Source organism: Bufo gargarizans, chromosome 5, assembly GCF_014858855.1.
Source record: "Bufo gargarizans isolate SCDJY-AF-19 chromosome 5, ASM1485885v1, whole genome shotgun sequence".
NCBI classification, from domain to species: domain Eukaryota; kingdom Metazoa; phylum Chordata; class Amphibia; order Anura; family Bufonidae; genus Bufo; species Bufo gargarizans.
Window position 1 is genome coordinate 364,332,584 of NC_058084.1, and position 17,554 is coordinate 364,350,137.

The window sequence follows — 17,554 nt, forward strand, 5'->3', positions numbered from 1 at the left end:
TGCACAGAGGGAATGAAGTGTGAAATCTTAGGGCTGTACTAGGCCTCATGTACACGACCGTATGTATTTTGCCGTCCGCCAAAAACGGATCCACAAAAAATACGGATGACATCCGTGTGCATAACGTATTTTGCGGAACGGAACAGCTCGCCCCTTATAGAACAGTCCTACTCTTGTCCGTAATGCAGACAATAATAGGACATATTCTATTTTTTTGCAGAACGAAAATACGAACATATGGAAATGGAATGCACATGGTTTATAAGCTACATGCAGCATATGTTAGAGCAGGAGGAGCTGAGCAGATTGTTGTACAGTTTTATAGGAAAATATTCAGTAAAATGTATTCATTTAAATTCATGCTCCTTCTGAACTTTGAAGTCCAGGAGGCGGTCCTATCAGTGATTGACAGCTATCTGTGTACACAGTCATAGAGGGAAGGCTGTCAATCACTGATAGGGCCGCCTCCTCGACTTCAAAGCCCAGAATGAGCAGGAATATTAATAAGTTACAAGTTTTACTGAATCTTTTCCCATAAAACTGTACAACAATCTGCTCAGCTCCTCCTGCTCTATAACAGGCTGCATGTAGCTTATAAACCGTGTTCAATGTGACAGGTTCCTTTTAAATAACAACCAGGTCAATATAACATCTTAAATATATCTCTGCCCTATTGCACGTGCCCTAATTAGTTCTTATGCTAGTTACAATAATTGCACATGTTATTTCAATGTAGACATCATTTTTCTCACTGGTGGGGGAATTTATATCTATTAGGTCAGAAAACATTATATTAAATTAAAATGCAATGACACAAAGCTGAAATGCAGTTGAAACTTGAAATGCATCCGGTATTTTTTTTGGCAATCATGTAAGTGTGGTGTCCACATAGTAACTATGGCAAACACAATGAGTAGATAATGATTTCCTCTTTCGTAAACCATTCTTACATTTAATTACACAGTCCTTTTAGTATCTGATCCAGATATTAAAAAAGGATAGCCTTTAACACTTTTCAGCCCATTCAAAACTGATACAGGTAGAGGTCAGTAATATATGTACATACTAAAGCATAGCATCAAACAATTAAACAATACAAGTGTTTGATTTCACTGAGGGCCATGAAGCACCGCTCATCCCTCTCAGTCACATGTGCATATTTGAAGATACATTGTTCTTGTTACATGTGTTACATGACTGAAATAACATGAGTAACAATACACTGTGTTGATAGGACCGCTCACCTTCTACTGACTTTAACGTATTAGATTATTCGCCATTGCACATCATACTCATTTCAACATTAAAAGCTGTAGGTTATCAGAAAAATGTTCATTTATTTTCCCCAGGAAACAGTACCAATTTTGCATGGATCATGCCTGTCATGGCAGCTAATCCCCATTTACTTAAAAGGGTTGTCTCATCATAGACAATGGGGGCATTTCGCTAGGATATGCCCCCATTGTCTTATGGGTGCGGGTCACACCACTGGGACCTGCCCCTTTAAAGAGAACGGAGCCCCGCAAGGTGGTGGCTGGAGGACTCTGGTCCGGCCACCACCAAGCCTGCTCCCCATAGCAGTGAATGGGAGCGTACCGCGCATGCGCGGCCCCCGCTCCCATTTATTTCTATTGGCCCGACGGAAAAAGCAGAGCCAGCGCTCGGCTATTTTTGCCAGCCCCATAGAAAATAAATGGAGGGCGGCTGCGCATGCGCAGTGCGCCCTCCTTCACTTGCGGGGCTCGGTTCTTGATATAGGTGCAGGTCCCAGCGGGGGGACCCACACCTATAAGACAATGGGGACATATCCAAGCGATATGCCCCCATTGTCCATGATGAGACAACCCCTTTAAATAGGGTTGAGCTGTAATATAAGACACAACTGATGGGCAAAAGTGGTGCTGTTGCTGGAAGAAAAGTTGTTTTTCATCGTATACAACCCCTTTAATGATCAATTTTGTGCTTTTCAGCCAGGTCTTCACACCATATATCATCTGTGTGCACTGTCTGTAACCTAGAAGACAAAGCCGTACTATATTCTATGCAGGTCAGCTTTAGTTCAAGATGACAAGTGTTACTAGAAGACACTGGCCAATAGAGATGGAAGCAAGATGTATTTGGTGAAGTTTAAAAAAGAGAGTACACCAATAAATAAAGTCGTCTGAGGGTGAGGCATGCATCTAATAGTCATGAGGTTGGCATTTGAACTCCTGAGTATGTCTGAACTGTAGTGTATTATGATTGCGGTATATAGGCATTGTAATAATCACATGATTGTGTAATGATTTATAGTTTGGAAACATGCTTTATAAACCATAATGTATTGTCATATAATAGAAATATCCTCCCTGGATGTTTCATATTAAATACCAGTAGTGATTTTAGCTTAGAAACTGCATTGATTTAAATTTCACGTGTATAAAAACCAGTGACAATAATCTATCTTCTATTCACAAATGGCAATGACTCACTGTTCTGATGGATACAAAATGAATTTCACAAAATAATGGCTTACATCTACGGCAATTATAGCATCATCTGGAAATATATTTTTATTATTTGTACCTGAATGTGTAGCAGTTTTAGAGATTTTATTTGGTGTACTGTTTAAGGCAAGTGAATATTTTAAAGGCATTATAACAAAGAATTATGAAACACATGAATTATTTTATGTCACGATAAAAAGCATAAAGTGCCCACCTAAACACGTAACCCACCTACAACCCTGTTCACTGAGTCTAACCTACTCACAGTTTTGGTCTATAAGTAAATGGTAATACAAACGTGTGAAGATTTTAATATTATTCATAGTTGCCCATGTTAACATGGCCACAGTACACTATGCGGTATGGATCTGTACTGCAGTATTGTTGGATCTAGGTTCCATATTGTGCATCCACTCCACAATACAGAGACAATTTACGTAAATGTGAATGAGAAATGTGTACCAACACCTCGGAACAGACCTGGATTGTCATATATAATCTGAACACACACAACACAATTCCAACTTCCTTTTTTTATACAATAAGTGTATCATCACTTATGATGATGACTGTTAAATGTAATATAATAGGTTTTAAAGCTCTACTGAGAGATGGTTCCTTCAGTTGATGTTGCCAAATATGGTACTAAATATAATTTTCAGAACCAGTTTTCACCTGTATATTTGCTGTAGACATCAATCCAACAGCACTCTAATGGTTAATCCAGGGGCCGACTGGCCATAGACCCTATAAAGAACTTTTCCTGAGGGTTGATGCCCCATAGGGCCACCCAAGCTCTTCTCACTGCCACTGGACAGGTATATAATACTAGGAGAACTATAGAGATCATTATTAGAGGAAGTTTAGGCAGCATGCTGAACATAGGGGTGGCTTGGCGTCATAGCCCACATCTCACCCCCTAAGCCCTAGAGACAATTGGAGGACAGAACTTGGCAGCTATTGATGGCCACCACAGAGGGACAGCTTGTGGGGAGGTATTTTGTGCTGCACTGTGGTAATTAGTTCAGCAGGATGGTATTCTGTGCTGCACTACGGTACTACTAACCCTACAAACTTGTATCGGCCCTATCTACTTGTGTTGCCCCACCTTCTGTCAATTTGGACAAACCTACAACATTGGGGCCACTTTTAGGTTTTTTCCAGGGCCACCAGAACAAGACCCTCCATGTTTAAGCTCTCCACATGCCTATTTTGCACTGGCTATTCTAGAAGAAAAGTTTTGTTCTAATCTGGACATGTCAAAGATATGACTGTAGGACATGGTTGTTTAATAATGAAGAATAGCTTTATTTTCAGTTTTGCAATACAAATCATTTACATAAACGGCATTCACAAGAAATGACTAGTAAATTCGTTGTTTAACAAAAAATAATAATAATCTGGTAATCCGTTATTGAAAACTGAATATAAGAAACATTACAAATTCACTTTATTGGTGCCACACTGTAGAACAACCAATAGGGCAGGTTCATTGGGTGGCAACAACTATGAAGTGACAACTGCTGCTTACTAGGATAAATGAGCCACATGGCTTATACCAAGACTGGATTTATGCCACAGAGCTTTGAGGTACACCCCATCAAGTAGCTGTATTATTTTCACAGACAGAATATTTTGTAGCTTTCCTAGTCAATTTTGACAAAACCCCACACATTCCATCTCATCTCATATAAATATAACATGAATTCAATTTCTTGCCAACAAAAGAAAGACATGCATCCTCTGCAAGACATGAGCTGCTCCGAAATCTGTCTGTTGGCACCTACCTATCATGCCTGATGATTCGGTAAATCCAACTCAGCTTGTACTGACAGGTAAAGGGCTTCTCTATTTTAGATGTTCATTTTAGTACAAAAAGGGATTCAACTTTCCTATTTACCGCCTGTTGCTATTCACTGTCCCCAAAGATCAAGCTGTAGAGACACAATCATGTCCAAACAGTGGACCTGTTGCCCACATAAATGTGCACACTGGGGCAGATTTACTAATACGGTGCAAGATTTAGACAGTGTACATTTAGACTACTGTACACAATCAAACTGTGCAAAATTTATCATAGTAGCTGATTCTGAATGATACATTTTATGCATCTTTAGACATTTTAGTCTAAACTTTTACCATCTATTAGTTCATTTACTTTGTGCCAGAATTTCCCACCAACTTAATCCTTGCCCCCTTTAAGCTGTAACACTTTCCTTCTGAGCCAGGCCTAGTTGCCAAGGGAGGCACAAAATGTGTCTAAGACACTTAGTAAATATAGCTCACTACATGTGTGCAGGATTCAGGTTCAGTTTTAGCGAGAATTCAGTCACAAGTAAATCTGCCCCAGTGTGTTCATAGGCTTTGCTGTTTTAATCAGCATATGTAGAAATAGACCACATGAGTGTGCAAAGCCAGTGAGAAAGATTGTACGCTTTACATGCTGGAACGGTTAACATTTAGAAAAAATTAAATAAAAACCCTTTAAGGGTGGTTTCACATATGTATACTTTTTAAAAAACAAATCACTGTTTTTGTGTCAGTTTTGATACAGCTTTTGAGCCAACGCCAGAAGTGAATTCAGTAGGAATGGAAAGTCCTTCCTTGATCGCTCCCATTCCTTTCGATTCCACTTTCGATTCCATACTGCCACGAAAATGGGGGCTTTTAAAAAAAATAAAAATAATGAAAAACAATGTGTGGAACCACCCTAAACCCTGAAACACATTGACATAGTGAAACTGTTAAAAAGTAAGTGAATAGAGGTGGCTCATGTATATCTCTAGATGTACCATACGGAACATTTACTAGGGTACATCATTGTGAAATCTGAAAATGGACAAAAGTCCTTGATGGACATTATCCAGAAGGAAACAAACGTTCTTCATAAAATCTAAGTCTATAAAACCCTGTACCAAGCCTCTTTCATATAAGACATTCTGTGCAACAACAGCGCAGGTCAGGAACTCTATCTACTATAAGTGCTAGTTTACAAGATCACTGCTATCTGCCTTTTGGACTGTGACGGTGTCTGCATTGTTTTTTGTGTCGCTTTTGGACCATACACACAGGAGTCGTCAAGTAATGGTTTTCTATGGCTGGAATCATAGGAATTGTAGCCAAAACCAGATGTGGATTCAAATTTGTCAAGAAATCTAAAGAAAAATTTTATACTTCTTCCTGCTGGATCCACATCTGGCATCAAAACTGCATGTGTGATTTTAGGCTTCTGGCAACATACATTGACAAGCTATGGACAAGCTATGGACAATGTACACTGTAAGATTTGAATGTGCTCTGAAATTACAATTTAGTCAAATTTCATGCTCATAATTTTGTGATGTTTAGAATTGGATTTTACAATAGTAATAAGTGCAATGTTTTGGGTTAAAAGTGGAGTCGCAGTCTGGTACTACAAAAAGGGGTTTGTTTTTCCCAAAATAAGCACCTTCTCAAAGTATCTGGTATGAAGGTGACTAGTAGCAGGTGCTTGAGAAAGATCCCATTCCACAATAATATACATGTGTTGCAGCTAAGTCCCATTAAGCTCAGTGGTGGTAATGAGCAATACCACTTATAACCACTGAACACCACCTAATGTACACGACCGTATTTTCTCGGTCCATGTCTCATCCATATGCTGTCCGCATAAGTGCGGCTACATGTCTGTCCTGCAAAAAAAAAAATTATAATAAATAGATCGTGCTATTTTTGTCCATTTTGTAGAGAAGAATCAGTATTTTTACAATAGGGCGGGACATGTGGGATGGGAAATTGTGGTACTTACACCGCTGGTATCTGTGTTTTGCAAAACAGATAAGGTCATGTGCATGAGGCCTAAGGTTGAAGCTGGTTCTAGGGAAACAAATTGTTGGTATAGTAAGAATGCAGTCTAGCTTTAGTGCATAGGTCCTGAATAAAGATCATGTGATGATTGTCTTCAGTGACAATAGATATCTATTCCACTAGCGTACAATCTAAAGCTTACCTCTTTTGAATTAATATTTGCACAGGATGCATAGTAGGTATATTGTATAGAATTTGTTTTACTTATATATTTTTTCTGCTTTACCAGTCCCTGGAAACATTCAAGTTTATGTTTTTATAATAAAAAGTTTTTATCGTTATAGCACTCCATACACAAATACCAATTCTAACATTCCAAATAAATGCTGGTTTGTTTCTAAATGTGACACATATATTGTCCATGCTACAAGTAGTCTTTTCTCATTGTGCATGCTAACTAGCCACACTATTAGGGTCCATGCAAATGGCCATATTACATACTATGTGCTACAGATCTGTAATATTCGACCAACAGCCTGCTGTAGGCCTGTTCTGTACCTCTGTGCGCCCTCAATAGGGTATGGTGGTTATTCTCACTGATACATACAGAATCTATAAGAATAAAAATCATACCCTGTCCAATCACATGCCGTATTACAGCAATATCCAATAGAAGTATAGCTGCAGAGATTGCATATATGATATTTCTGTCCCCAATCGTAGAGAAGAGTATGTGCATCAGGAAGACACCATATACTTCCACACAAAGCACCCACAGCTCTGTAACATGGGTGCATGGTCCATGCATACTGCTTTACTGTATGCATTAACCATAACTCTGTATTAGAAGATCAGCTTGGATGTGTTAGTTTAAATGTTTTGCAAAAGTCCTAACATGGTTTACATTTAGTTTTTGCTTAAATGGATATTCCAATCTTAGACATTCATGGCATATCCACCTCTAATGTCGTCATGCCTGGTGAGGAGGCCACTTCGAAAAACAGCCAAGCCAGTGCTTACGTAGAAGTGAATGGAGTGATTCGTTCACATCAGCCTTTCCATTCACTCTCTGGCCAGGGAGTGCCTCACCAGGTGGGTCAAGGGACCATAGTTTTAAAGATAGGTGCAGGTCCCAGAGGTCCTGTCAGTTCTACTGATGTGCCATACATGTCTAAGATACCTTATTCAGTCAACAAGACTTCAGCCCTGCAGCAAATAATTTCTTCCATTGCATTGCATAACATATTTACTTAAAAATATTAGATATGATTTTAGAATTAATTTCTGCAAATCTGTCATGTAAGATGGCGTTATAAGACCTAGATAATATTTGACAGTGAAAAATATTTTCTATCAGTTGCTTAAATCCTCTGTAAAAATGAATCACCCATCCAAGAATCAAACATGGTGCAATGGAGCCGGCTATAAGAAAGGACTGAAGATCCTTCATAATTCTCTGATACCAGGTATTGACTGAAGCAATAGGAGGGTGGGTTTGCAGTGTGAATAATATTCCGTTGAAGACTTACTAAAGTGGAGACCCTGCTGTGTTCAACGATTTACACGTTAAAGTCTACATCAACTGTATATATTTAGTATATGATCTCTATGTGCTCACATAGACCAATTCCTAAAGCAGAGAAAGTATATATTCAGAGCAATGGCTTTCCCAGAGAGCGTGTGACATGCCTTTCCCAATCTATGTCGCCGAACATATTTGGGGAAAGCTCCAAAATGAACATAGGCACAAAATATAAACTATGTACACAGTATTTTAATTGTGCTTCTAAAAATTTAAAAATAGTGTCAGTTTCAGAAGTCTCTAAAATTAGTCTAACACTAAAGAGAGTTTGGAGGGACCTCACACTAGAACCCCTGCTTTCGAGAGCGCCACATATCAAAATCATTTTCTATATGGATAAGCTTTTGAGAGCGCTACACATCTGAAATAGTTTTCTATATGGGTAAAGTGGCCCAAATTTCTAGATATACCGATAATAACTATATAGTAACATTTATTCGTTTGGGCACAGTGCACAGCATTGGCATTTTTAGCACCAGGGAAGTCCCAGATCTCCCAGCACCAGCAACATTTGTATCTGCACAATCCCTCTCCGTCTCTGCCAGCGCCCCATGGTGCCTCAGGTATTCTACCAACAAACACGGTTGTCAATATTAATAAGTGTGAAAAATTTGCTTGGTACTAACAGGCGGTTCCTCCTCATTTCTCTAAAAACTATCCACCAGCCAAAATAATCTCAATTAAGGAGTTCAGTATGTGAAAAGTAAAAATCGGCAAGAGGCCAGAAATAAATTATCCGGGAACATATTATTGAAATATAAATTTGAATACACATTGAAAAGAGGTGATTAAATACAAATAATTTAAAAAAAGCATTTGAGTTATAGTCAGTTCTACCCATGGAGAAGCCATTGCTTTTCATATATCAATAAAAAATCCTCTTCAACACCTTCTCGGCCTAGACATATATAACCTTTTATGTTTTACAATAAATTGAATGTGAAATGCAATAGTTTTCTCACACTATTCTTTGTGTAAGCACAAACGTATCTCAAAATGTAATATGCACTATGTACTAGAATTAGTGAATGTATCACTATACCAGGCTAGAACATATGTCATGCATGTAAACAATGGTAAAAAACATAGATACTTATATCTAACGGAGGTTTCTGGCTTGTCAGGTGATGTGTAAAGGCACATGGCTATCCTCTCTGGCTTTCAATGACCAGACGTGGGGGCTTTAGGTTAATATAAAATAGAATGTTAGACACATACACGCAGTTTACTTTAAAGTATCTCACCTGAAAATACTATACTACCATGCAAAATATGCACAAGAATATGCAAAATTGAATACAACATATATACTATGTTATTGGTTTTGGTTTTGCTGCCAGTAGCTGGGTAGCTATTATGCATCCATTTTTATTTTATATGTTCATTTTATAATAGAAAAATATGTCTGGCAAAATATATAATCTGGCATGAACTAGAGCCCTGAATGTGTAATGTGGATAGTCTTGCTTTCTGGCACTGAAGCAGATCCGAACATGCCCTAAGTAACTGCTTCTCTGCTAGGCACTGTTAGAGTATGGGTAATGAAGGAGGTAGTACAATAGAGTATATTGATATATCACAGTTCAGGAGTTCAAATGTCATCCTCGTATGGCCTGGTATTACGACAGTGTGAGGTTACCAATTTCTAAAGTGCCAAGTGATCATCATGTGACTTGTGGCACAGTTCAAATCGTCATGCAAAAGTAAGGGGACCAGAAAACGGTGAGACAATAATGGAATTCCTAGAGGTTTACTTTCAAATACCTGAGAAGGGAATGTGCAGAATCAAGGAACTAGTTCTGTACAGTCATCCTATAAACACCAACTATATAACCAAGAGTGACCAATGTAATGTCATATTTTAACATCCAAGTCAGCTTAGCTTGTTTCATTCCATAATTAAAAAAAATAAGAGGGTTTTGGAAAAGAGGAGTTAGAGTAAAAAAATACATTCTTTCAGGATTATCATTTTCTGAAGTATAAAGGTAGAATTTTTTAGGGTTTTACCAGGCTAAATTCTCTTTTACAAACCAATTCAAAAACATGCTACCAATTTATCCCCAACCTTGGGCACAGTCTGTGCCAAAAAAGGGGCGTTCTCATTTGTAAAAAAAAAAAAAATTAAAAAATATAATCTAATGATAAAATCAAATATCTGCCTTGTTCTAGGAGGAAACGGTGCATATGCAGCTGTGAAAGATTAGAACTGCCCCACATTGCACGAATAAGTGATCACCATGGGAGATGGTCAGTAGGGTTTATAGCCGCAGGCACAATATCTGAGAATACCTTTTCTGTGTAGGATCCGTAGTGCTGGTGAATGCAAGTTAATATAAATTTTTCTCTTTTTTTTTTGTACATTTTCTTTTTTCCAATAACCACTTAAGAACTGTAAGGACTGTCAAAAGCTCGGATGAATAATGTCTTGACAGCCACTTCAGCGCGAAAGGGGTTAAATGTCCACGGATAAACTTCACATCAAAAGGACAGAATAACAAAAAATACGATAGTCACGAGTACCCGCATTAGAGGAACATTTTCATCCATGTCTATTCAGAACGGACGAGAACAAAAAAAGTGACGGAGGCAATGGAATGGAAGGGGAGACCCCAGTAGTGACGAGAAACCAGAAGCACAGTCTCTTCTAATCCTCAAACACTTCCAAGAACAGTGGTGGAAACAGTTCAGTGGGGCACTCCACTTTCATGTGCAGGAACCGGCTGGCATGGCAGGCTCCAATCATGCGGAGGTCGGTGACTTTCATCAGCAGTTTTGGCCAAAAGTGTGCAATGTTGTGTTTCCTGTAATTAATGTAGTGTTCAAATGCCAAGAGGAAACCTTCTTGACACTTTTCTATTCTTGCCACACTGGAGAGACCAGGGCGATCTGCCAATGAAAAGAAAAGATTTTCAAATATAATTTTTATGAAAATTGTTATATACATACATACTTGATCCTGTCAGTTGCTGCATACTATACCTTAAAAATAAGAATTTATTTTATCATTAAAGGGGTTTTCAGAGAGTTTTTTTTCTGATAATCTATCCTCAGGATCTGATCGGTGGGGGTCCAACAGCTGGGACCCCCACCAGTAAGCTGTTTGAGAAGGCAGCGGTGCTCCTGTGAGCGCTGTGGTCTTCTCTCTGCTTTTCCCTTAGCTGAATGCCAACATATTTACAGTAAGTGTCACATGGCCATGTTACAATGTAAAACACTGTGCTTGGTAAGCAGCGAGAAGGCAGCGGCCTTCTCAAAACAGCTGATCAGTGGGGTTCTTGGGTGTCAGAACCCCACCGATCAGATACTGATGACCTGTCCTAACCATAGGTCATTAGTAAAAAAAAAAAATCTTGGAAAACCCTTTTAGTAGGCACTTACCTACACTGAATGATTAAACATTGTTACTGTCTGCCCTCATATTTTCAGGCTTGACACACAACTAACGCCCTTTGCAGGCTTAGTCCACCACCATGCTGGGACCTTTAGCTTCACAGCAGCTAGAGGGCCACAAGTTGGAGGCCACGACTCTACATATCGAGATTATATTCTGTCTCTGTGAGTCCTAGTGTACAGCCTAAAAATTAGAACCCTACACACAAGATACAGAAGTAATCAAACACTGATATATGTGTACCGTTATATGTAAAAAGTTCTAATCCATTCATTACTAGTAGACCAGGTCAATTAACCTAGCTCTCGACATTTTCAACAAGAGCAATGCTTCTATGGGAGAAGAGCTCAGTAATGCAGCATCCACCAATAGATGGCACACTGAATGTCATTTGAGAATGTGTCCGAATTTTTATTACTATTAGATTATTATTTAGGAGCCATTCGTGCACTAATCTATTTATACTAAATTTATCACAAATTCATATAAAATATGCACCCTTAGGCGCTCACCATCCAGTTGCATAACATTTGATCACAGGTCACCCAGGGACCTAAGGCCATATAACAGGAGGCTACAAGAATATTGTACATTTCTCTTGTTCCCAGCAGGCAGTGCACATCAATGTAAAATATAATACTATAATAGATAAATCTACTAGCTCCCACCTGATGACATAAGCAGCACAGACTGCAGCAAGGCGACTTCGGTATCATCAAGATTAAATGAGGACAGCGATACGCCTAAATCAAAGATGGCATCAGATACCACCCCCAGTCCTCCATTTTTCAGCTGTCCTCTTGTGACTGCCATCTCCCCATTCAGTGTTAATGTTTCACTCTCTGGGTCATATCTCACTGCGGCTCGGAGTGACATTATCTCCATGCAGCAGCCCTTGAGGAGGATGATCTGGTCTTCACATGGCAGCTGGAAAAAAAAACACATCACAACTATATTCAAATAAGTTTTATATAAAAGAAAATGGTGACATTTTACAGCCTCTAAATAACGTTCATGCACTCCCCCATCCCCTCCCCCCCTGCTCTGAGTGTCAGCTCTTGCGTCCAGTCAGCTGTCACTCACAGCATAGGGGAGGGTCAGGAAAGCATTCAGTGCAGAGATCTCGTTTAGATTGACTTGTTGCCATTGGACTCATTGTGTTTATCTGGTCAGTCACTCTTTGTAACTGTTGCCTACCAAATTTCTCACCTCGCAAAACATAGGTAATTTTTTGGCAAAATCCACCACTCTTGTAATTGCTGGGGTGATTATTTTTGTAAACTGGCTGAAGGCTTCTAAGTCGACCTTTCCACCCTCTGGAGCATTAACTATAGGAGCCTGCCCAATATCTTCTGGCTAGTGAGAGAAAGAACATAATAAAGACATAAAATACTATAACATAACACAATATGGATATATCAAATGTGAAATGCAACTGTGCAAAAAATCCCTCCTCCTGCAATGGGATGAGAACAAATAGTCTCTTTATCTCAGCAGTCCCCTAAAGTCTCATACACATGTGGTCAACAAGCCACATGCCATCCTCTCTTCGCCAAGGGCATCGCCGCGCAGGCTCAGTAAACCAACACTACCTGTCCTTATCACATTTTACTTACCAGAAATTTTCTTTTCTGTTTCCAGTGACTTCCCTGTGCGTTAGTGGCCACATGAGCTTCAGTGACCACCTGTATGAGCTCCCACTCTTCTGCCGTTGGTTCAGGCTTCTGTACCAGTGATTTTTGCAGTTCATCCTTGCGCCTCTTTTCTCTGTTTTCTTCTATGAGCTTTCTTTTTGCCAAACGTTTGCCGTCATCCAAAACCACTAAAAATAAGAATCAACATGCGTATCAATATTCAGGTATCCTGAATATGCTTTTCTGTATGACGCTATATGGATCATCTAGCTAAAGATAATGGGCAACAAGGTGAAATGGAACAGAAATGTTTAGTAAATACAAGCTTTAGTGTAAGCTGACTACATGGCTGGCATTAACTGGCATATCACCCTGATATTTGGATGCAATTCAATGGTAGCTATTAATCTATAAAAATGACTTTGTACTATGCATTTATACATGATACAATCAGTAGCTATGCATAAATGCAGAAATAGGGAGAGAATTTGCAGAGAATAAAGAAACACGGTAGCTTTCATTCATACTGCAATATACTCCATATTTAAGTATTTTACCTTGGATGGAGACAGTTTAAATGAGTTATCCCAAACAAGTTAAGAGTTTTCTGAGATTTTTTATATTTTTTTACTGATGACCTACCTATCCTCAGGATAGGTTATCAGTATCTGATCTGTAAGGGTCTGACACCCGGAACCCCCATCGATCAGCTGTTTTAAGAAGGCAGCGGCACTCCTGTGAGCACCACTGCGTTCCGGCAGCTTACTAAGCACAGGGCCATACATTATATAGTGGCTGTGCTTGGTATGGCCTCTCAGCCCCATTCACTTGAATGGGGTTGAGCTGCTCCTAGGCCACGCGATCGATGAACGTGTCGTCAATCAGCTTAGCAAAAACAAAGAGATGGATGCAGCACTCACAGGAGCACCGCTGTCTTAAACAACTGATCGGCAGGGGTCCCAGGTGTCAGACCCCCACCAATCAAATACTGATGACCTATCCTCGGAAAACCCCTTTAGCCTTACATTCCCGATATTAGATTGTTGCATATCATAATGGCCAATGCTACAGTCTGACTCAGACCTTAACATTTTTACTATGATCTCATGCCTTAATTCCACCAAGTGAGAAGGTCTCTTTTGTAATGTTCCCTTCCATACTTGTTAACTGATTAACCCAAACTTGGTGAATTTGAAACAAAGGACTTTTTGCCCACCCTTGACAACTCATCACAATCAGTGATCCTGGAGTCATCCTTTGCAGCCCTCATGTCTCTCTAAGCTTTGGAATGGTTCCCTAACTTGTCAATTTCTGAACTAGGCCCATCAACAAGAGTGACATATTATATGCTACAAATTGTACCAAATTCTCACACAGGTTACAAAGTAATTTTCATCTTTAATTCCTATTTGTCACAGTCCTATTTATTCCCCTCAGGTCTGTCACTGACTGGCTTAATGTGGTAGAAACTTTAAGAGCTCTCCAAATTTTTTAATTTTTGAAACTCCTTTTTACCACGAGACATACTATAATAATAAATACTACTATCTTTGAACAACAGTGCTTCTATAGGGCCTTATTCAAAAGGTACAAACCAACTGAAAAAAAATGGCGTGGTGTTAAACAGGCAGGTAGTGCTCAAACCCATATACAGTTGTGCAGGTGTGTCTTTTTGCTGATGACACAAAGATTTGTAACAGGGTTGATGTTCCTGGAGGGATTAACCAAATGGAAAAGGACTTAGGAAAACTAGAGTAATGGTAAAAAATCTGGCAACTAAAATTTAATGTCGATAAGTGCAAGATAATGCACCTGGGGTGTAAAAACCCAAGAGCAGAATATAAAATCAGTCCTAACCTCAGTATCTGAGGAAAGGGATTTAGGGGTCATTATTTCAGAAGACTTAAAGGTAGGAAGACAATGTCATAGAGCAGCAGGAAATGCTAGCAGAATGCTTAGGTGTATAGGGAGAGGCATTACCAGTAGAAAGAGGGAGGCGCTCATGCCGCTCTACAGAGCACTAGTGAGACCTCATTTGGAGTATTGTGCTCAGTACTGGAGACCATATCTCCAGAAGGATATTGATACTTTGGAGAGAGTTCAGAGAAGAGCTACTAAACTAGTACATGGATTGCAGTATAAAACTTACCAGGAAAGATTAAAGGACCTTAACATGTACAGCTTAGAAGAAAGACGAGACAGAGGGGATATGATAGAAACTTTTAAATACATAAAGGGAATCAACAAGGTAAAAGAGGAGAGAATATTTAAAAGAAGAAAAACTGCTACAAGAGGACATAGTTTTAAATTAGAGGGGCAAAGGTTTAAAAGTAATATCAGGAAGTATTGCTTTACTGAGAGAGTAGTGGATGCATGAAATAGCCTTCCTGCAGAAGTGGTAGCTGCAAATACAGTGAAGGAGTTTAAGCATGCATGGGATAGGCATAAGGCCATCCTTCATATAAGATAGGGCCAGGGGCTATCCATAGTATTTTGTATATTGGGCAGACTAGATGGGCCAAATGGTTCTTATCTGCCGACACATTCTATGTTTCTATGTGTATACAGGGGAGCAAATCCTGCACTTGTGGCCCGTTGCTAATGGTGATCCCCAGCAAAAATGCATACGGTGAAGGATGCCCGCAGCGGACCACAATAAACATCCTACACAAGATAGCAGTTATGTGGATGTGATAACCAATATAACAATATAAAAATATTTGCAAAGACAGGTGCACTCTGCCGTCTTAGTAAACCCTCAAACTGATGTTAAAATTGAGAGATTAGCCAACATATCCTACTATGGAGGACATGTCTGAGCCCGAGCACTGCGCCAAGGTTTCCCCGAGCTACTTGAGACACCTTTTAACATCAGTTTGAGGGTTTAGTAAGACCGCAGAGTGCACCTGTCTTTGCAAATATTTTTATATTGTTATATTGTGGGCATCCTCCACTGTGTGGGCATCCTCCACTGTATGCATTTTTGCTGAGGATCGCCATTAGCAATGGGCCACAAGTGCAGGATTTGCTACCCTGTATATACATGCACAACTGCATATGGGTTTAAGCACTTCCTGCCTAACACCATGCAATTTTTAGTTAGTTTGTATATAGAGATGCCTGGAGGTGTATAAACTCCAAATTTAAATGTGCCTGCTTTCCATCTACAGGCTACATTTAGGTGCACCTGTGAGGCCTGGGCCATATCAGCCAGTCTTGGGTGGGACTCGCAGACTCTTCCCTCCTCCCATTGCTAGCATGGCTACATGCTGGAGGTAACTGGTGAGTTGTCTGTGAGTCGTACCTCACGCTCCTGTAATTCGCCCACTGGCCCCTGGTATTGCCCATACGGCACAGGTAGGTGAGTGTTGAGCTGCTTGAGAAACCTTGGTGCGGTGCTTGGGCTCAGACATGTCCTCCATCATTTCTGATACAAGAGATCACCTTGGACCACTAGTGTTCACACTCCCAGCCTGAAATACTGTCTACGCCTATAACTTTGGGATCCAATTCTCCTCTTTATGTTACATCTACTGTGATACAGTGAGAGGTTTGGTCTGGGAAACCCAGTATTTTCCTCCCAGCATGTGCTGCTGGGCTGATTTATAGCCAGGTGAGGTCAAATACTGGACCGGATTTTGGCAGCACATGGCTGTCCTTAAATTGGAAGCTGGGCTCAGAAGCCATGTCTCTGTGTAGGGATCTGGGAGCCTTGTGTCTGGATGAAGGCTTGCTACCTGTTTGGTGTGAAAACAGGTTGGTGCTGCTATCAGCATGGACTCTTTGAGGCAGAATTGCTGCATGGTGTGAATTACCACCAACAGCGCAAGGTGACTTTTTGCTTGATTATGACTGCTTGTTTTGTCACTTACCTAAAGTGTGAATAAAACACGGAACTGTTTGATCCAAAGAACTTGTTGTTGCCTCTATATTGCGTCCGTTAATCCTGTCTACCAGAGCGAAACCCCACACTACCTAATTTAAAGGCATATTCTTTTTGATCTCTTTTTACATGAACGACCACACTCATTCTTTTGTGTGTTCATTGTTAATAATCCCTTTATGTTTATATATTTTATGCCTCCACATTGTATTACAGTATGAACCATGCTACTGTAATTTCCATAAGGAATGTTTGGATTTTGTGTAATAGATGAAAGTAATTCTGTCTTAAAGCCTTTTTATACGGGATGATTTTAGGGGCAGTGATCAGGAACAAGCGTTAATAGGAGTACTTGTTCCCAACAATTAGCTTGTGTAATTTTGCTGTAGATCTGCAAATGTGTAATCAAGTATGTGCTGTCGATAATCAATACAAGTGAATGAGCGAGGAACAATCATGGTAGCAATAGTTTCTCCCTCATCTACCTTGTATTGTCCAGTATAATAGGCCAGTGGAAATGAGCGCTGATCAAGCATTTGTCAATCAGTGCCTGTCCATCTTGATCATCAGACACTATAATAATACCCTTATGCATTGGTTGCCATGTTGAACACTGGCATATCCCTGCTTCCATAGCCAGTGGCGTACACACAATCCATGGGGCCCGGTGCAAAACTGATCTATGGGGCCCCCTCCCCGTCGCCCCCCCAACCTGCCTCCAAGCCCCCCCCCACTACCTCCCCTACTAGTGTTGTAACTATAGTGTAATGGGCCACAGTGCAAACATTTTTA

At 39.9% G+C, this 17,554-nt stretch overlaps 1 protein-coding gene across 7 annotated transcripts in view; it reads right to left on the bottom strand.

Moving 5' to 3' along the window:
* Positions 1–1,784: 1,784 nt before the first annotated feature.
* Positions 1,785–17,554, bottom strand: part of THRB (thyroid hormone receptor beta) — a 344,635-nt gene continuing 328,865 nt past the window's right edge. For all 7 annotated transcript variants that reach the window (XM_044293323.1, XM_044293324.1, XM_044293320.1 and 4 more), the window contains 4 exons: positions 12,862–13,067; positions 12,455–12,601; positions 11,914–12,172; positions 1,785–10,740 (listed from right to left, as the gene is read on the bottom strand). In XM_044293323.1, the coding sequence (XP_044149258.1) occupies positions 10,499–10,740; positions 11,914–12,172; positions 12,455–12,601; positions 12,862–13,067 (854 nt within the window). In that variant the 3' untranslated portion in view covers positions 1,785–10,498. The remainder of the gene's footprint in view (positions 10,741–11,913; positions 12,173–12,454; positions 12,602–12,861; positions 13,068–17,554) is intronic.